The 21,420-nt window shown below is 33.4% G+C and overlaps 2 protein-coding genes across 4 annotated transcripts in view; one reads left to right on the top strand and one right to left on the bottom strand.

The window, feature by feature from the left end:
• Window positions 12,939-14,378, top strand: LOC109342813 (probable WRKY transcription factor 75). The gene is made up of 2 exons (XM_019580822.1): window positions 12,939-13,248; window positions 13,756-14,378. Exons 1-2 carry the CDS (start codon window positions 12,977-12,979, stop codon window positions 13,946-13,948), a joined length of 465 nt encoding a protein of 154 aa, XP_019436367.1. The 5' UTR covers window positions 12,939-12,976; the 3' UTR covers window positions 13,949-14,378.
• Window positions 15,393-21,420, bottom strand: part of LOC109358033 (SUMO-activating enzyme subunit 1A-like) — a 19,186-nt gene continuing 13,158 nt past the window's right edge. For 2 of the 3 annotated variants that reach the window (XM_019602110.1, XM_019602102.1), the window contains exons 3-13: window positions 18,678-18,779; window positions 18,466-18,517; window positions 17,772-17,967; window positions 17,578-17,657; window positions 17,338-17,454; window positions 17,185-17,235; window positions 16,504-16,570; window positions 16,074-16,177; window positions 15,883-15,987; window positions 15,681-15,793; window positions 15,393-15,617 (exon numbers count right to left, since the gene is read on the bottom strand). In XM_019602110.1, the coding sequence (XP_019457655.1) occupies window positions 15,575-15,617; window positions 15,681-15,793; window positions 15,883-15,987; window positions 16,074-16,177; window positions 16,504-16,570; window positions 17,185-17,235; window positions 17,338-17,454; window positions 17,578-17,657; window positions 17,772-17,967; window positions 18,466-18,517; window positions 18,678-18,766 (1,017 nt within the window). In that variant the 5' untranslated portion in view covers window positions 18,767-18,779 and the 3' untranslated portion in view covers window positions 15,393-15,574. Of the gene's footprint in view, window positions 15,618-15,680; window positions 15,794-15,882; window positions 15,988-16,073; window positions 16,178-16,503; window positions 16,571-17,184; window positions 17,236-17,337; window positions 17,455-17,577; window positions 17,658-17,771; window positions 17,968-18,465; window positions 18,518-18,677; window positions 18,780-18,896; window positions 19,022-21,420 lie in introns of those variants that run through there. The other variant, XM_019602104.1, reaches the window with a different exon arrangement.

The following is a 21,420-nucleotide window of genomic DNA, read 5'->3' as shown; positions in this document are numbered from 1 at the left end:
ATTGAGTCTAGATCTTTTTACCTCATATGTTCCCTGTTTCTTCATGTGTAGTCTCTAGAGTATCTAGGGATGGCAATAAAAACCGAACCCGTGGGTACCCGCCTGAACCGAACCCGAATTTAATGGGGAAAACCCGATGTGATTGGGTTCGGGTTTTACCCGAGTTTAAATTTCGGGTTCGGGTTTGGTATAGCAAAGACCCGAACCCGTCCCAAAGTAAGGTAGTTCAATTTAAAATTGAAATTTCTATCATTTGCCAATTTGTTTTTAATTTCTAATTTTACTTTACATACTATTGGATCTTCAAACATAAAAGAAATGAAATAATACAAGAGAAAATAGAAATGTTAGAAAAAATTTACACGAAAATAATATCATATTTTCCTTAATACTTTATCATTTTCGGGTGTTTTTTCGGGTTCGGGTTACCCGAAACCCGACGGATTCGGGGATGATATTTTTATGTTCAACCCCGTTGAGTTTGGGTTCGGGTTCGAGTTTTGAATTTTGGGTTTGGGTTCGAGTTTTGAATTTTGGGTTCGGGTTTGGGTATGTGCAAACCCGACCCCGACCTACCACGTTGCCATTCCTAAGAGTATCCCACATTTCTTTCACAGATTTGCAGTTTGATACTCTAAAGAAATCATCGATGCCAAGTGTTGAAGTGAGGATGTTCTTTGCCTTGAGATCATACTGCACCTTCTTCTTATCTTCATCATTCCATGAAGATTTGGGTTTTACTTCCCTTACACTATTCACAACGGTGAAGGGTTCATATGGTCCTTCTTCAATTGCATTCCATATATCCAAGTCTTGAGATTCTATGAAGATTCTCATTTTGATTTTCCATAAATCATAGCACTCTCCAACAAAGGTTGGAGGGCGGTTGATGTTGGAACCTTATCCCAGGAATGATCTTGAGGCCATCTTTGATATAGGATCAAGTTTGAGAATATCTTACTCAAAAATAGCTCTGGTGCCAATTGTAAGACTGAGATTGCAACTAAGAGGGGGTGAATTAGTTGGCTTAAAAATTATGGCCACCTTTTTTGCAATATCAAGAGTTAAGAGCGTCGAAAATAATTTGTAGAAAATAACAAGTAAATAATTGAAGAGATAAAGGGAGAAGAGAGTACACCAGAATTTTATATTGGTTCACCTTCTTGTCCACCGAAGGCTACGTCTAGTACTATTGCAGCACAAGAGATTTTTCCACTAAAGATTATGAGTTGCAATTACAATATATCACCTCGAGATTTCTATGTACCTTACACACTTCTTAATTCTTATTCACTTTTGGAAAACACCTTTCCAAGTGATTCTAATCCCCTTTCTTATCAGACCCCGTGAAAGAAAGTATTCTGCAATAATAATGAAGAATGTTCAACTATGGCTGAATTACATTTACAAGTATGAAAGTGATGTAACTTACAATCCAAACAACGCTTTAGTATACTTAGTAATAATGCTCTTTATAAGTTTGTAAACTTGAAACACTTTCACTTTAAGCAACTTCAGAAAAATCAACTTTGAAAAATTAAAAATAATTTCAGAATATGTGTAAGAGCTTTTAAAATTTGTATACAAGTTGTGTATATGTTGTGTGTCGTGATTATGAGTTTTAATGTCTTTATATAGGCTTTCCAACCGGCCAAAATGTCTCTTTGAAAGGGTAGGAATTGATTGGAATAAAACCATGTCTTTTGGGTTGAAACTCATTCACTTTGAATTTGAAAATCTGATACAACAACTCTCAGTAATCGATTACAGCATTGAGTAATCGATTACCCAAATGTTCTGTCCAACAATGAATTTAAAATTCACTTATAGTAATCGATTACAGCAAGTTGAGTAATCTGTTACTCAACTTTATTAACACTGGTAATATGGTACTCAAAGACAGTAATGAATTACTCTGATCAGTTTTAAGTTGGATACTATTTTCTCACACTTGTAACCTGTTACTTAGATGAAGTAACCCGTTACACACTATTTTTGAAAATTGTTTTAAGTATTTTAAAGTGTTTCAATTTATTTTAAAAATAGTTTGAGCATTACTACTATTGTATAATAAAAAATATAGGATAGAAGTACCTATTTTAGACTTAGACTAAAAGTCTTGAATATCTTGAAGCTTGAATCTTCATTGTCTTTGTCTTCATAGGTATTCTTCCTTTTCTTATTTTTGGTGATGTTGGTGTATTCATCAAAACCGTGCCAAGGTCAAGAGCAAATATCTTCTTCACAAAATAAAAATGTATCACTCAAGCTTATGAGAAAGTTTTACCATACAACTATAAGATCCATAATGTTACATAAACGAAATATTGATTGATAAAATGTCAACATAAGAATAGAGTCCATAAATAGATATGAGAATGTTTCGTTGGATAAATGAACTTACTAGATAATATATGATCAGAAATGAATGCATTATGGAGAAAACTAAATTAGCTCATATTATAGAAAAGATGATAGAATTATATCTTATGTGCTTTAGACATGAGTGAAGGAGATCAATGGAAGCATCCGGAAGAAGAATAAAGGAAATAGAGATTAATCAAATTCTCATAGGAAAATGGATACCAAAAAAAAATCATATAAAAAATATTAAGAGGTCAGATTTCAATGATTTATCAAAAAACGTAATTTATGATAAACTATTATAACTTCATTTGATTCATGTAACTATCCTTACTTAATGTGATAAAGCTGTTGTGTGGTTGTTGTTGTAAATTACAATCAACTTACCTGAAATTACATTGCTGAATAACTCCTCTAAAATCTTCTTTTGAAGACTAATTAAGAAAGTTCGGATGTATTGAACTTCGATCACTATTTCATTCATTAAGATATTTTCCCATACATATATAAACATCAGATATCAAACAGAAGTAGGGTCGGTTTGAATTCCTAACAAGGGATTGCAAGATATAGTTATCCAAAATTTGATGTCATGAATCATAATTTGCGATTATACAAATAAAACATGACAAAAAATTGACTTGAGGACGAGCAAAGCCAAGAGCCATGACGTGCATGGTGTGAAGGGATAAGGGGAATTATATGGGTACCATTGCTGGCTCCCATTCATAAAATCATAAATCATATAAGATAAGCAATGCTAGGTGAAGAATGTATTTAGAGAATGCGAGTGCGTGACATGATTGTTGATTTGACATATAGTGTTGAATTACATATATTGATTAGCCTGTAAATGTTTAATTGGTGCGCTTTTAATTAAATACCTGAAGGATGTGCTTAATTATTAATTGGCATAACACCAAAGTGAGCAGGTATGGCTAAATAACTAACAATATTTAGAGGATATATGAGATAAGATTCTTTTATTAGTTGTGTAATATAAATGGAATGAAGTTGTAAAGTCTTATATATCATTCATTCATGTTATTATTTATATTTGATACTTAATACGGTGTAAAGATTTATATACGTCGGTATATTATTTATCATTTACTTTGATATTTTTTAAAGTCAATGATAATTGAAATGAATAATAAATGATATAATGACAGTGTAAAAATTTCTTGTACTGTTAATCTATATATCTTATATTTTTTTCAAATATAAATAGTGAATGATGAATTAACAATTTAAAAGTTTTATTATTAGTGCATATATTTTTTATGAATATTTTTTTTAAGAATATCTTCAATTGCTACTATATTTTCAATTAGTTTCTTTTCTTCATATTTTATTAAATGTGTAGTTATACTAAATTAATAGTTTATTGGTATGTACCAAAAAAATAGTTTATTGCTACTTCGATACCTATCCTAAACGACATATTTCTCTCATGTTATTTTTTATGGATTAAGGATGTCGGTTTAACAATGCACAGAAATTTAACATTTAATATCATGTTGAGCTAATTCAACTATCTACCCAACTGTTTTTGTGGGTTCTTTCATGTATAACTCTTCCTTGTATAAACATTCAAGCTTCTAGTATCTAGTATTGTAGAGAATTCCAATCCTACCAAGAAATTAGATTTTCTCCCATACTGAATGGTCCCAGCTAATAAACCAATGGGAGAGCATCAAATGTGATTGGCTCATTGCCTAATTTGTCTTAAACTCTTAATTACATCATTACTAATAACAAGTGTACAAAATCATTATTAATATGGGTTTGTCTGATGTATACATCATCATTAATCAAAATCATCACTACATTTTTTTAACGAACACAGCCATCGCTACATGAAACACGAGTTAGGCATAAAACAAATCAGAAAATTGACTATACCTAAAAAAAAGAGAAAACAAAACTACACATTACTTCAACATGAAGTTAACTACGTGCTGTTACGTGGCATTATGACATATAAACACCTAGGGGCAACACGACACTGTAGCAAAATCCATGCACTTTTTAGAAACATAGCATAAATTAAGATATGCACAACTTTGACAAATTACTATTTTACTTTTATATTTAAAGATAAAAATGTAATCACATTATATTTAGAAGAGAAAATATTATATTACAAAAAAAAATCATTGTTTATGCATTTTGCTCCCATTAATTGAGAGATCCTAATTAATTCAGACACCTTATATCTTTCGAAGTATGCATGGTTACGGTCAGCAAAAACAACCGTGTCTTCTTATTCCCATCCAAATTTTGGTCACCACATGTCTAACTCAGTATTTTTGTCAGGCACAAATCAATTTCAAATTAACAGAAAGAAAGGCAAGAAATTGCTTGAAGAAGCCCACGCTGATCTTGTTTGAGTTAAACCTACATCTGTCTAATGTTACTAGATCTGGGGAAAGTATACATACAATCTTAATCCATAAATGAAGAGACTCGGGAATTGACCTCATGACTTTTGGTTACTAAATAATAATATAATCATTTCACCAAAATGGCCCTTATATTACATCTACTTAACACCAAATCATTTGTCTTCTTCAATCAAAACAACCGTAAGAAAAGAGGAACAAGAAATAAGAAATAGTTAGAAAATAAAATATAAATGTATATTGAATTTTTAAAAATTCCAATTTTTTTGGAATAATGTTAAAACTTAACATCAAAAGAAATTTCAGCAGTATTTAAGGCAGATAAAATAACCATTATAAGAGGAAGCCAGTTACAATCTCAACCCTCCATTTGAAGATGATCAAATCAAAGGCAAAAACAGCAATGCGCACGTTCCGCTAACACGACCAGATACTATGTAAGCGTTTCATATTTATCAGATATTAATCATATTATTAGACATCACGTGTATTACTAATTTACCATAAAGAAAAAGAAGATATTAGACATTAGACATCACATGCATAATAAAATTACCTTCCAGTCAAACATGCCATATATCAGCATACAAAGAACTCTTAGCTCACGTAAATGAAGATGCTATTGCTATTTTTAATAAACATGGCCCACCTAAAGAATTTGTTTTACCTTCTTAGTCAGAAACTAATCTCTTTTTTTATATGTGTTTCGGTTTTTTCTCATGGCTGAAACACATGACATGTTAAAGAGCTGAAATAACGCTTGTTGTCATAGAAAAGTATAGCATACCATGGTAAATTATTTGATTGGAGATGCAAGAAATGATGCCTTGTAGAGCCCTATGAAATATACTTAGGCCCCACTTAAATATGGTCCAAGAGTAATGATGTGGGGTCTTCCAGACAGTGTTGTTCTGTAACCCATTCTGTCTAGATCATGAATAACCTCACTTTGGGTTCTACAAAAAAGACTGGACTATAATTGAGTCCAGTTTAAGTTGAATTGATCTAGTTGAGGCAACCAAAAAAATTTAGGACAAAATTTGGTTTTTATTCTAAAAGTAAATGTTTTAAAGATAATAAATGGAGTTTATTTACTTTTATTTAATCCACAATTTATGTAACTTTAACGTATTGAAATATTTTGTTAACCTCTATTAAGCAACATTGCCACCACTGCTCATGAAATGCACCAACTTGTTCCAGAAGACAAGACCAAGCAACAAGCCAACTCTGACCGAGCTAAGTATGCGTATGAGCAAGGCCAGGACAGCATCAGTGTCAAGGCGCATGAGTCTAACCGAGCATTAGTGCCGAGGCACATGAGGCTGACCGAGCCAAGTGCCAAGGCACACAAGTCTGACCGAGCAAACAGCATCAGCATCATGGGCCAGCCTGACCGAGCCAACAGCAGCACCATGGGCCAACCTGACCGAGACAGCAGCATCAGCACCATGGGCCAGCTTGACCGAGCAAACAACATTAGCACCATGGGCCAACCTGACCGAGACAGCAGCATCAGCACCATGGGCCAACCTGACCGAGCCAACAGCATGACTCGTGCAGAATCTGTTTCTTGTGTTCCAAGCAAACGTGGAGGAAACGTGATTGATTTGTTTTAATCACGTGGGTTTGTTTTGTATTTGTTAGTTAGGCTTAAGTCTTAGTCTATATAAGTCCTAGTTCCCTTTTGGCCAAGTGTAACTTGTAAATTCTCTTCAATCTTTGTTCATTCATCAATCAATAAAGGAAGTCATATTCTTTCTTCATTTCTCATCACTCATCTCTCAAGAATCCTTAAAGGTTTCTTGTCTTTCATCATCAACTTCATTCTTTAATATGGTATCAGAGCTCTTTTTATAAAAGAGCTTTGCTACATTCAATGGATTCTTTGCCTACTACAAATATTCCTATTCAAACTATGTCTTCCATATTGGACATAAATTCACCCTACCATGTGCACCCCTTAGATAACCCTGCATTGCCTTTGGTCACACCACTTCTGAATGGTCAGAATTATCATCAGTGGGCAAGGGCAATGGAGGTTAGTCTCAGCACAAAACAAAAACTGCCTTTCATAGATGGAACCATCCGAATGCCCCTCAAAACTGATCCAATTTATCCAGCTTGGGAGAGCCAACAATATGGTTATCTCTTGGATCAATAGATCCGTAAATCCCTCGATATCTCAGAGTATCATTTGGATAAAGAAGGCTCATGAAGTATGGGAAGAGCTGAAGGAAAGATTCTCACAAGGCAATCTTTATAGAATTGGTGATCTTCAAGACTCACTATCGAACTTCAAACAAGGAGAATTAACAGTCAGCAACTACTACACAGAGGTCAAGACCATTTGGGATGAGCTTGGTAACCTTAGGCCCTTGCCAGTATGCAATTGTGTGGATCCAACAATCTGCACAGCTGAAACTGGAGCAAAGAAAAATTGTGAAGAAGACATGATTATCAGGTTCCTCAAAGGACTGAATGATGCATATTCAGGAGTAAGGTCTCAAATTATGGTCATGGAACCATTACCAAGCATGAGCAAAGTTTTATCTTTGGTAACACAACAAGAAACTCAGTTGTATGGGCTAGACACAGATGCAAAGGCCATGGCTGTGACAGGAAACTGGAAGAAAGGGGGTACACAAGGAAGGGGATCAGTTCAAGGAAGAAGACCACCAAATTCACCTGGTAGAGGATCTTGGATCAAGGGTGCAAGTCTAAGGAAATATTGTTCTCATTGCAAGAAGACAGGTCACACAGTTGAAGTATGCTATAGGCTGCATGGATTCCCAGCTAACTTTCAATTCACCAAGAATGAACAAATCAACTCAATCACAACAAACTCTTCAAAGGAAGAGGTTCAACAGCAACAAACTGGCTCTAAGAATGACCAAGATGGAACAATTTTTGGACTCACTCAACAACAATATCAAGGTTTGGTGAACATGCTACAACAAAATAATTCTATAGTTCCAAAGCATGAAGATCACAATGTTGGTCATGTAAGTAATGCCATGTCAGCTTGCAGCACTAATCATAAAACAGAAGAATCAGGTAATTCAGGTAGCACTCTAATTCATAACAATAGTTCTTGGATATTAGACAGTGGAGCAACTGACCATATATGCTCCAACTTAGCCTTATACTCTGTTTACTACAAAATAAGGCCAATAAAGGTGAGATTACCAAATGGCAACTTGGTTACTACAGAGGTCTCAGGAAGTTACAGAAGTTTCAAGAACCATACCTGTTCTGCAAAATCTAATCTTGCACAATGTGTTATATTTGTCCTATTTCACATACAATCTTTTATCCATTCCTAAGCTAACCATGTCTCTATCTTGCATTGTTTCTTTTAATAAATCATGTTGTGAAATTCAGAACAAGAATACTTTGAGGATGATTGGTACAGTTAAGATGATCAAGGGATTATACATGCTAAAAGCTGCCAATTTTCATCACAAAGCCAATTCATGCTACTCACATGATACTAATTTAGATATATGGCACTTTAGATTAGGCCACACTTCTGAAAATTGTATGAGTAAACTCAAACACACTTTTCCTTTTATTAGCTTTAGAAAGAATCACATTTGTGACATTTGTCATCAAGCAAAACAAAAGAAGCTTTCTTTTCAAATAAGCAAAAGTGTGTCTATGCAACCTTTTGACATGATCCATGTTGATATTTGGGGTCCTTTTGCCATTACATCCATTCATGGTCACAGGTTCTTTCTTACCATTGTAGATGATAACACTAGATTCACATGGATTTATATGTTAAAGAATAAGTTTGAAGTCTCTTCTCTTTTGCGAGACTTTATCACTCTAATTGAAAATCAGTTTTCTAAAAGAATTAAGGTTGTAAGAACAGACAATGGCAAAGAATTCCTGATGGAATCTTATTATTCCAGTCAAGGGATTGTGCATCAAATAAGCTGCCCCTACACACCACAACAAAATGGTGTTGTGGAAAGAAAGCACCAACACATTTTGAATGTAGCTAGATTTCTAATGTTGCAAAGTCAGGTACCAAAGGTATATTGGTCCTATGCTATAATACAAGCTATACACATTATTAATATGCTGCCTACTCCTTTACTCAATGATAAATCTCCCTTTGAGAAACTGTATGGAAAATATCCTGATTTTCAGGATCTCAAAGTGTTTGGTTGCCTTGCTTATGCTAGCACTATTGGTCAGTATAGGACCAAATTTGATCCTAGATCAGGTAAATGTGTGTTCTTAGGATATAGAAATGGCACAAAGGGCTTTGTGGTTTTAAATCTGTCTAACAGAGCCTTGCAGGTGACTAGGAATGTTATGTTCCATGAATCTTTCTTTCCCTATGTATCTAATGATTGCGATAAAGAAAATGGCATTAATTTTACCTTGCCTATACCACATTATGATGATTTGTTTGACACCACTCCTCATAATCAAGAATTAAGTCAAGAATTGCAGACCAATCTTGAACCTGAAAGTGATCATGCAGAGCATCCTGTTGAGGAAGTTACTGACCAACCTAGTACAGTCAGTATCCCTAACCATAGGAGAAGTGCTAGAATGACTAGGCCTCCTACTTACTTGCAGGACTATCATTGTGCCCTACTAAGCAAGTCTGCCCATAACACATCTTCTAGGTACCCTATCTCTTGTTATCTGTCTTACAATCACTTAGCCCCTGAACATAAGCATAGAATTCTTTCAATAAGCACTCAAACTGAACCTAAGAACTATGCTCAGGCTATACTTGATCCTCATTGGAAGGATGCCATCGACACTGAGTTGAAAGCCTTGCAACTCAATCATACTTGGACCCTTACCAAATTACCCGAGGATAAGAGCACTATAGGATGCAAATGGGCGTTCGAGATTAAGTATAAGCCTGATGGAAGTATAGAGAGGTATAAAGCTAGGCTAGTGGCTAAGGGGTACACACAAACAGAAGGAATTGATTACATGGAGACATTCTCTCCTGTTGCTAAAATTAGCACAGTGAGACTTCTTCTTGCTCTGGCTTCTGTCCATAAATGGTACCTTAAGAAATTGGATGTGAACAATGACTTCTTACATGGAGATCTCAATGAGGTTGTCTATATGGTCCCTCCCCCTGGGTTGCAAGCCTTTCCTAACCTAGTTTGTAAACTTGAAAATTCTTTATATGGTCTTAAGCAAGCCAGTAGGCAATGGTTCTCTAAGCTGTCCAAATTTTTAATTAATCATGGTTACAAGCAATGCAAGGGTGATCATTCTCTTTTTGTTCTTTGGATGTTTAACACTATTCTTACTATTGTGCTTGTTTATGTTGATGACATAATTCTATCAGGCAATAGTATCACTGAAATTAATCATCTTAAACAATTATTGAATACTGCCTTTCAAATTAAAGATCTAGGTGACTTGAAGTTCTTTCTTGGCTTTGAGATCTCTAGAAATCACTTAGGTATTATTATGAATCAAAGAAAGTATGCTTTGGAGATTCTTTCTGATGCAGGTTTTCTTGGCTGCAAACCATCCAGCACACCAATGATTCAAGGATCACATCTGCATCAAGATAGCAGTAAAGATTGTTCTGACCCTAATGCTTATAGAAGACTAGTTGGTAGGCTCATTTACCTTACAAATACAAGACCTGATCTAACTTTTTCTTTCCATCAATTGGCTCAATTTATGGCCAAACCAACTATTATGCATCAACAAGCTGCCAACAAAATTCTGAGATACATCAAAGGCTCTCCTGGTTTGGGCATTTACTTTCCTAATACTTCTTCTATACAATTACATGCCTATAGTGACAGTGACTGGGCTTCTTGCCTAGACACAAGAAGATCCATTTCTGGATATTGCATTTATCTTGGAAATTCCTTAATTTCCTGGAAATCCAAGAAACAGAAAACTATTTCTAGAAGTTCTTGTGAGGCAGAGTATAGAGCCATGACTCTAACTACTTCTGAGATCATATGGCTCACCTATTTGTTGGAAGATTTGCAGTATAACTATTCTAAAATTGCTCTACTTTTCTGTGACAATCAATCTGCTTTGCATATTGCATCCAATCCTGTTTTTCATGAACGAACTAAACATATCGAGATTGATTGTCATTCAGTTAGAGAGCAATATACAAATGGCAAGATCAAACTCATGCATGTTCCAACTCATTTACAGCTTGCAGATTCTTTAACTAAGGCTCTTGGACCAAAGGACTATGCATCCATTCATTTCAAGCTTGGGTTGCTCAATATCTACTCCCCAGCTTGTGCATATGAAACGTGATTGATTTCTTTTAATCACGTGGGTTTGTTTTGTATTAGTTAGTTAGGCTTAAGTCTTAGTCTATATAAGTCCTAGTTCCCTTTTGGCCAAGTGTAACTTGTAAATTCTCTTCAATCTTTGTTCATTCATCAATCAATAAAGGAAATCATATTCTTTCTTCATTTCTCATCACTCATCTCTCAAGAATCCTTAAAGGTTTCTTGTCTTTCATCATCAACTTCATTCTTTAATAACCTCGAGTCGTAGTTAAGGAGTTAAAAATGGTAAATGTGTATTGAGAAACTAATCCATTACTTCTTAATATACTAAATGCATTATATTCCTACTTCATTTACCAACAACTCATTGATTTAGTGATATAAGGTCTCACTAGATATCATAACGACAAAAAAATCAAGAGTTTGATTTTTGATAACGATACTTATGGGAATGAACAGTCACACACCCCGAAAGTGATAGTTACTTACCAAAAAGTACCTAATTTTCTGAACTGAGTTACTGTCTGTTATATATCATTCAATGGATTCAACCGGGCTAGAAAATATATTGGATATGTCTTTCTTTTTGTGCTATAGTTTTAAGCCGGTCATGGTCCATGTAATAATCATGAATAGCCCATAAAATAAAAATGTATACCGAGGCTATAGAATCTTAAATTTTGATGTAGATTTTAAAGGCAATAGCTTTTTGTGGTTTAGTGGGTAAATTGGCTAGCTTGCTTGGGCTACAATGTGATATTGGGTTTTGATTTCCATACCCACTGTTTAAAATTCACACCTAAAATCGCAATGTATTCTTACCTTGTTCCATAGAATCTTATGATATTGATCTTCACTAATTTGATTTCAAATGAAGTAGAAAAACCAAAAAAGTGTTCTTTTCATAAGTTTCCTTACCAATGGTGGAAGAAAAGCATGGATATTTTGGAATTTAATAATATAGTGTTAAATTCATATTGTGAGTGTGAAAATTAAAGAGAATTTTTTTTATATATTAACAATACATTATACTAACAATACATAAATATTGCACTCAAAATTAAAACCCAATGTTTCTTCCAAGATGTAATTCCCTAGTCAGCATGTAACTTGATCTTATCCTATGCTAGATTAGATCATAGTTATTTTTATAATTATCCGAGAAATGAGTAATGTACTTCTATGGGAAATTTCGCAGAAACTAGCTATAGGAGTCTAATTTGTAGCAAAATTGTCGCATGTTTTCGTTAAATCAACAAAATTATACATAAAAAATCTTCTATATTTAACAGTATATATTATTTTTTTAATACAAATGAGAAACAAATATGTCATTAATTTTTTTAACGTTCATTTAAAATTAATTTATTAGAATTTTTAATGATGTAATTGGTTCCAATGGGTGGTAGAAAAGCAGTGGTTCAAAATTGTTACTATAGAAAAATTTTGCTAAAAATTATGGGCTTCAAATTCAATTGATCAATGGTCTTCAACTTGAGCAACATGCGAATTATAATTGGAATCCGTATATTTTAATGGTTCCCTGTTCTTTACGGCACCTTGACTCTTGTATCAGGGAAGTTGTCATGCAAATCAAGAATATAAATAAGTTGTTCCAAATATATTGAGCAAATTAAAATATATCATATCAATTAAAAAAATTAAATTTTATTATTATTGTTATTTTGATTTTATTATCATTGGTGTGAGATAAAGTTTATGACATAGTTTAAGATAATATATCATGTTTGTACATCAATCCTGAAATTATAAACTTTATCCTTAGGATGAAATATTTGATCTTGAGTCTTCCCCATAACATTTGACCTGCAAATCGCAGCCCTCATTTTTCACATTCTAAGACTTATACTCTTATTATTATTACTCATTATATATAACACATGACTTATGGTATAGCAAACAAGTGCGACCTTATTTTTAGTCCAATCAATGGAGAAACACGAATTAGTTTTATTCCCTAGCTCATCTACACCATCTTATGCTTCTGAAATTGATTTTGAAGTTGCTCAAAACTCTAAGGTTCATGTTAAAACAGAAGGTTTCTTAAGAACTGAAAAGAAGAAAATATCGAGCCAGAAAGGTTGTAAAAAGGAGCAGCATAGATATGTATTTGAAACAAGGAGTAAGATTGATATACTGGACGATGGGTACAAGTGGAGAAAGTATGGGGAAAAGATGGTGAAAAACAATAAGTTCTCCAGGTTTGTCTCACTTCATTAATATTTTGTTTTTTATTGCATGTTTGTAGTATAAGTTATAAAAAATAATTACTTTTTATCTATAAAGATCACATATTCCCTTTCATGTCCCAATTTCCTATCTTTATCCAATAAAAAATGTCATTTAATTAAAAAATTAAAAACACAAATTAACATTTTTTATATTAAACTAATTGGTTAGGATGTGATGACATACTCATTTTAGAAAAGGCACATGAAAGAGTTATTAGGAATCTCACATAAGAAACACCTTATTAAAAATTCGGATAACTTATTTTTAATGGGATTTAATTTCTTTTAATGAAGGGACTATTTTTCATGGATGACAACAAAGGCAATGGTACATAATAGTTGGAACATTAAATTTTCCAATAGTACTAGATAGTAACATAGCATTGTTATTATAAAAAGTGTTCTCATTTTAATTTCATAAATTAGTCCTGATCTTGTTTAATATCCATCTCAATTTATTTATTTTGCTGGTTTCAGAAGTTACTACAGGTGCTCTTATGAAGGTTGCAATGTGAAGAAACAAATCCAACGCCATTCCAAAGATGAACAGGTTGTGGTAACAACCTATGATGGAATGCATATGCACCCTGTTGAGAAGTTGACTGAAAGCTTTGAGCAGATTTTGAGAAACTTTAACATTTACAATCAATTCTATAACCTTCAACGTTAGAATATGGTGCATGGGACTATAAGTGAAAGTGCAAACTAACATTACCTTAATGATCTACTTCATAGCCTTGGATAAGTGGCATTCCAGAGTATAGTTTTAGCTCCAGGTTCTGAATTTAATGTATATCTAGGATTTATCTTTTTGTTCTGAAGATATTAGAAGTATTTTGATGTTAAATATATCTGATGTACGTACGATTTATTCTGTTCAAGCGTTAATGGGTAGAATACAGACACTGTCCATTCTTTCTATGTTCTGGAGTATTCTACTGATATGATGCTATATAACCAAAGTTACATTTGATTGCCGAATGTAAAATGAAACATAGGCAATGTATCTAAGTGGACATCATCAACAAACAATTAGCGTTATTGCATATGACTTTCAAGGGATTCAAACAAATAAAGAAACATTATATTACAACTTAAGTTAAATAAGAGCAAATGAATATAATATACACAATCTTACCTTTATAAGTAACGGATAGAATGCCGGGTACCAAAACCTATTTTAACAACAGAGTATCCAAACATAAATCAAATGCTGTAAAATCATTTTTAATCTGTCAAATTTTAAATAACCTAGAAACTCATTTTACCATTTGGGTTTCCAGATACACCTTTATTAACTACCATATTAAGATAAGCCATTTTGGGACTAATATAAATTCATCATGATCAATGCATCTACCAATCATACATATTGCAACTACAAAAAAGCAAATGCATGTGCGCCAAACAAAACATCATACCTTCCTCTATTATCTTTTGAGAATAGTTTTGAAGTTCTATAGGTTTGATGGAGTTGTTATTTGAAGGTGGTGAATATTTGCGTGAAGGTTTATATTGCGTTAAGGTGCCTCAGTTGTTGAAGATTATTGCAAAGCTGGTTCAGTTCCATTGTTTCTGATCCTTTTATTTAGAAGTTTTTCATGGTGGAGAAGTTTGCTTTAAAGTTCAACCTAATAAAAGCCCTATAATGGCGCAGGGGTTCTTGAAGTATCAGCACAAACGAACTGGTTCAATTTGTTTTGGAACTATACATAGAAACTAATCACGTTCTACCTTGTGCTTTTAAGAGAATGGGTTTTGAAACTAATCACTTAGGAGTTAGGAGTTTGAATAGATTTCTTCCCTTTTATCCCATTTCCCTTCAACTCCTTTTCTTCCCAATATATTACAACGTATGTTTTACGAGTTTCGAAAATATCGAGCAGAGTTGTTATAAATGGGGTGAATAAAAGAAAAGAAAAATATTCCATTTCACCCCACAATTCTCCACCTCATCCATAACTCTATGGAACTTTGAGCATATGCTTCTTGCGTTGCTTGCGAATTCCAAATCTACTTTTGTCAATCTCTTTCAAGTATAATAGAATAACATCTTTGTCATTCAAAACACAAGTAAATTGAAGTACTTGCCTCTCCGATCCCTATTCTTCCTTAATCATAATTAGATAACCATTACACATACCATAAAAATACATGCATCCCACAGTCTAGTGTCTATATTAACGACACAATCCCAACCTTAAATTATCATTAGCTTACATAAATTTGCAACTAAATATTACAAAATGAGAGTAGTCCATACTCAGCAAAAAAATATCCACTTAAAGGGGTCAGTTTAGAATTTTACTAGTTCTCTACGCTCTTCTTGAAAAGGTTCTCTTCTGGCTTTGGATTTCCGGTGCTTAAGACATACAGAAAACCCACCCAGAGATGTCATTCACCTTCCGGCATTAGAATCTGAGATATCTTCTATAATGCCCTTCCCATCAAAAGCATCAAAAAAGAAGAAATTTTTTAGTGGGTCACCTTTCCCAGATATAGCTTTGATAACCTCCTGCAAGATCAATATAGTCAACCAGTCGGTTAAATACCACAAGCCATCTTTTAAACATTATGAAAACTTAAGATGGTTGGAAAGAATACCTGTCCGAGGATTCCCCCAATAATGGCACAGACTGGCGGAAACTCGGTTGTATTTGTGACCAATCTTTCTAGAAGAGTATCAGGCACATGAGATTCATTTAGAGACTGTCAACACAAAAAACTAAAAGATAAGAAAATGAAAATGTATTTAACTTATATAATGTTGATGATAAAAATTCCAGTTAGCATACTTGTGCAGTGCAAAGCTCCTTTTTCAGCTTGAGAACACCAGGAAGATCTGCTATGGAAACTTCTCCTGCACTTCGTCCTTCAGACTCTTCATACTTTTCTATTACTGCAACATAAGTTTCATGTTATTTCTTGCAAATTAGTTAACAGAAAATTCTGTCCGTAAAATCCATAATGGGAAATAGAGTAATAGACCCACAGGAACATAACAAGACTATTTTTTTATACAAAAGATAAAAAAATACAATATGAATGTTCACTATTCACCCATCCCTTCTTTCTTATGATAGTCCAAAGATGCCATCAATAAGAGCACTTCAGCAGAAACCAGAAACACTCAACTAAAAGTTCCATTTCCTAATTATTTATGAATAACTTAACTCTATTTTATGCATTCTACATATAGAAACAGAACTATGCAATTTACCACACCTCTCATAGCAAAGTACAGCTTTGACATTCTGCGGTGAAGTGCCTTCCAAGGTATTGATATCGCTTCCTGAACAAAAACAACAAAAAATAGGCACACTAAAAAAAATGAAGCTCTCAACAATACATTATTGATTGAAACAGTTCATAAAAAAGTAAAGAAAAATGATTCTTCCTTCATGCATGAATTTCTTTGGTGAATATGAAAACGTCAATATACATCAGAAAGGCCCCCTTTTCAACACACAATTCAAAAAATGTGAATCCCGTAAGAAATATGTGCAACATGATGGGTACACTTTTTTATGACAAGAAAGCAGGACACCTTTTTATTTATCAACTTCTGGACTATTGTTATTATTATTTTAGGATCATCAAATTCACAATCATGAATCGAAAGTTAGCCAATGGACATTAAGATCGGTGAGACACAAAGTTATAGATGCTAAAGATATCCTTCAGGTGAATATTGGTCTCTAATTTCTCAGTCATGCCATTTCTTGTGTAAATGACAAAGGGTCACTTGGTGTTGCAGCACAATGAAGGCCTTGAGGGTTCAGACTCATCAACAACCAACTACTAAATAGTAAATACTATTTTAAGAAACGCAAATGAATTATTTTTTAACACAACAAAAAAATGCAAAGATAGCTCTGTAACTATAATGAATTAACATATACATACCACAAAAGTAGGATACTGTAGATGGCACTCAATAGTTTCATCCAGTTTTTTCTGCCAAAAAAAGAACAAAGCATATAAAATAAGTTACGGGTTGTGGAAGCAAATCATCCTCTGATGGTTACCATCCAGAAATTATATAAACTAGATTCACACCTTTGAATATTTGTAGTCCTGCAGATCAGCAAAGATTTCACCACAAGAATCCCTACAATCAACGGTATAAAATGCTACACGTTTCGATAGCTTCCGGCATTTCTCGTTAACCAGTTTCTACAGAGAAAGAATATATGCACACAAGAACGTAAATAAAAATTGTCAGTGACAGAAAGGCAAATAGTAATTAAAAACATAGTGAGTACACTAAGCCCCAGAGATAAAAAGATTTTGCAGTACTTTGGCTGAAAGTGAGCAACAACTGACGACGACAACATCAAACTTGTTGAAGAATTCAACATCAAAGCTTGAAATATCACCTGCAGCCAAGATGTATACAAAATGAAAACCAAATAATTTGATGCATAGTAAAGGGGAGATGAAAGCAATGCAGTAGAACACCAATTAAGAAAGATTAGGGTCAGAAGATAAACCTTTTTCAACAGAGACACGGACCATAGGATTGAAGTCTTTAAGTGAATCACAACAAAGCTGAGCAAGTGTCTTGCCACCATATACATTCTCATCAGACGGAATGAGAAAGTTTGAGGAAAATGCTTCCTCAGTGGCCACTCGATCATCTATTAAAGTCAGACTACCTACTCCGGCTAGAACAATGTTCTTGCAAAACTAAACAACAGGAAACTCAAACTCCTCAGCCATGAAGAATGACAACTTGAGAAAACAAAGTGCAATAAAACACAAACCCATTTTACATTGTGTGCCATTTGATACTCCCAAACTAGGGGTTCTCATAAGATGATTGAGGACAGGTTTTTTCTTGGACGATACCGAGGCAACTAAGTATGTTTATAAAATGTAAAAATTTGAAAATCAATTATACAAAAACTTACTAAATAAGTCAACAAATCATATTACTTATACCTAGCTACAAAAAATAGTATTTGCCTTTAAAAGAATGTGATAGCAGATTTCTGAGACAATGACTTGAGGTATAACCCGGCACGAAAACACGACAATGCCTATTGTCCTCAATATGATCACAATTAAATTCGGGGCAGGACAAAGTAGTAGGATAGGATTTGTATTGAACACCCCTTAGTCAACGAATTAAAAAAGTTCAACATTTTATCCCAAAAAAATAAAATAAACAAGTTCAGGGTTTACCTCAGCTACAGTTCCTTTCATTCCATAAACTAGGACATGAGCTTTACTAAGTCTGAAACAAAAAAGAATAAAAAAAACATAAAATTAAAAATAAAGCACTAATTAAGTAGTGAATTCAGAGAAGTATTATATACAATACAGAACCTCAATTAGGTTAAAACTTAAAACAGAAATTAAAGCAAATAACAAATCAAAAATAAAAACGGAGGGACCTTCTTTGAGCATCAGCACCCCAAACACGAATCTGACGATCATACAAAGCGGTTTCCTGCGCCGTCAACTCCTCGCCGTCGACGTCCATTCCTAGTCGCAACCTGTTCCGACACACCACCACCGACGGAGTTGTCAATTTTCGAGTCCTGAATAATAATAAGTAATAAGAAGAAGAATGAAGAACTAAGAAGGAATACAGAAACTTAAAGCACACTCACTTTATCTCAGTCCGTTAGTGTTGATTTTCGTAAAACGCTGAAAATTTGAAAATTGAACTCGTATCTGTCACGGTACCCTAAGTTCACGGTGGTGAGGATGTGATTTGAAACGGTGAAGAGTAAGTCTGTGACCGCAAATCAATTGGGCTTTCGTTGTAAATTATGGGCTTTTTCACAAGTTGCTATACAACAATATTTCTCTTCTAACCAGAAATATGTATGTAATATCAAACATTTTTACACTTTTACTGTATCACATATTATTTATATTCTATTATTTTTTAATTTTAAATAGAAGTATAATATTTTTTTTTGAAAAATTAATAATAATAATTAAGTATGAATAATAAATGATACAATTACAATATATAAAACTTATATACCTAATGAATGATAAATATAAGTAATACATCTAATGAATGATAAATGACTATTTTTCTTTTGGTTTCCCACAGGTATCCTCGCACTTGAGGCAATGTTGTCCGAGCCGGGAACATTCACAGGTAAGTGGGGCTAACTCTCCCAACGGGCATTTTTTCGATCCACAAGACTTGAACTCAGGTTCTTACTTAAGGGGAATCAAGCATGTACCACTTGAACCAATACCCGTTTGTAAATGATAAATGACAATGTATAAACTTTTGTCCTAACCATGTAAAAATATTATATTCAATATTTAAATATAAAGATCATCCTAATACTAAATTAAATAAGTATTAGATCAAATACCAGATATATTCATGCTGAGAGTATAAAAACATGGGGTCCTTTGTTTACTTAATACTATTAGAAGAATTTGTCGGGTAAAATTTTATGAGGACGTGTCATTTCACTTTAGGTTAGGGGCACCTTCCAATGCAAAGTCAAGGAAAGAGCATCAAATAAATGTGTTAACTTTGGCAAACTTTAGGATATTGTAATTCTTAAAGAACAAAATAATTTGGATAGGAAACACCGTGCAAAAAGAATGATCAGAGCTTTTTTCAATGTTCAAGAGTTTTTTGAAGAAAGATCTTTGTCTAGCTAGAGAAGTGTACATGACTAGTTAAAAAAATATTGCCTCGTGCTACAAGCTGTATTTTATTCTACCTCATCCCTTTTGTTTCAGAAATATTTCTTTTTTATTTCCTAAAAGAAAATGATTCCTCGCCACTGCCATGAGAATAATATATAATACCCTTATTCTTGCAACAACAAAAATACCCTTCATCTAAAGTAAGCTCCAACGTAAATTATAGGCAGCTGAATTTGTTTTACGTGTCATTATATCAGTAATTCCACAATAGATGAAATAAAAATTTGTTCATGGAAACAATAATTGTAAACTTTACTTTAATGATTTTAACGCCTCGAATAATAAAAGAAATTGAATTTGAACATTACCCCCTATTCTCACGCCTCTCTCTTTAACCTCATCCATTTGAAACATGACAAAACCTTGGATGTAACTAAGCCCAACTTCTTTGACCATGGTAATATATAATATCCATTTGAATCCTAAAAATGATGTGAACTTATTTACTTATTAGTACGTAGTAGATAATATCCATTTGAATCCTACCAACCAAACGTAAATAAATAAATTAAACCATCACAAAAATCTTGATATATAACAAATATACTTGAAATTGACTTTGAAATTTGAATCTCTTTAAACAAGGGTTATAGATGAGTAAATGTATCTATCTATGCCCAAACCTAAGTTGATGACAGACAAAATATGACTAAAAAGGCAAGGCAACGTGTTTGAACAAGTGGGGAGGGACTAACCTGTATTGGGGCGAATATCCGGGTTCAAAGCTCTTACATTGGCCCACAACCCCACACGTCTCACATCACGAATCATGAACTATATCTAACTCACATAATTGTGTTCTTCTTATAACATTGCGTACTTCATTTTTTTTCCATTGATCTGCTGGCACTCATGCTACTCAATAATTTGGCTTTTCCTTTATTTGACGTGTTGGGACATGCAATTTTCTGTGCTGACGTTGGAAAACTAGGATTCAATTTGAGGAATTAATTAGGGAGAATTAGAAGGTTAATACTAATAATAATACTAAGATGTGTGACATCTCAATGTATTATTTAGGGATCTTCTTTGGAATGTAAGAATGATATCTATCTTTGAACCATGAATATTCATGATATATTGGTATTAATAATTGGTTCAAATTGATGTTATTTATTTTTGATTGATATGACTTAAAATTAAATGCACACTATGTTGATTGATGTACGAGATTACGAGGTCGCGTTCATAAACATATGACCCTTCGCCAACATTCAACATGGCATTAATTAATATATGTATATACAGATCCACCTTGTTAACATTTGCAAACTTACATGCTTAATTAATGAATGTTTTAAAGAGATTATTTAAAGAATATAAGTTGATTTTGGAAATGAAAGGTGAACGCTTCTTAAGAAATGTTACCACACATCACTCTTAGAGACAAAATTATTTTTTTAACTTTCTTAAACAATGTCCTAAAACATTTATTAACTTTCATATATA

This window comes from Lupinus angustifolius, chromosome LG01 (assembly GCF_001865875.1).
Source record: "Lupinus angustifolius cultivar Tanjil chromosome LG01, LupAngTanjil_v1.0, whole genome shotgun sequence".
Classification (NCBI taxonomy): Eukaryota; Viridiplantae; Streptophyta; class Magnoliopsida; order Fabales; family Fabaceae; genus Lupinus; species Lupinus angustifolius.
This window is presented reverse-complemented; position numbering and strand designations above follow the sequence as displayed.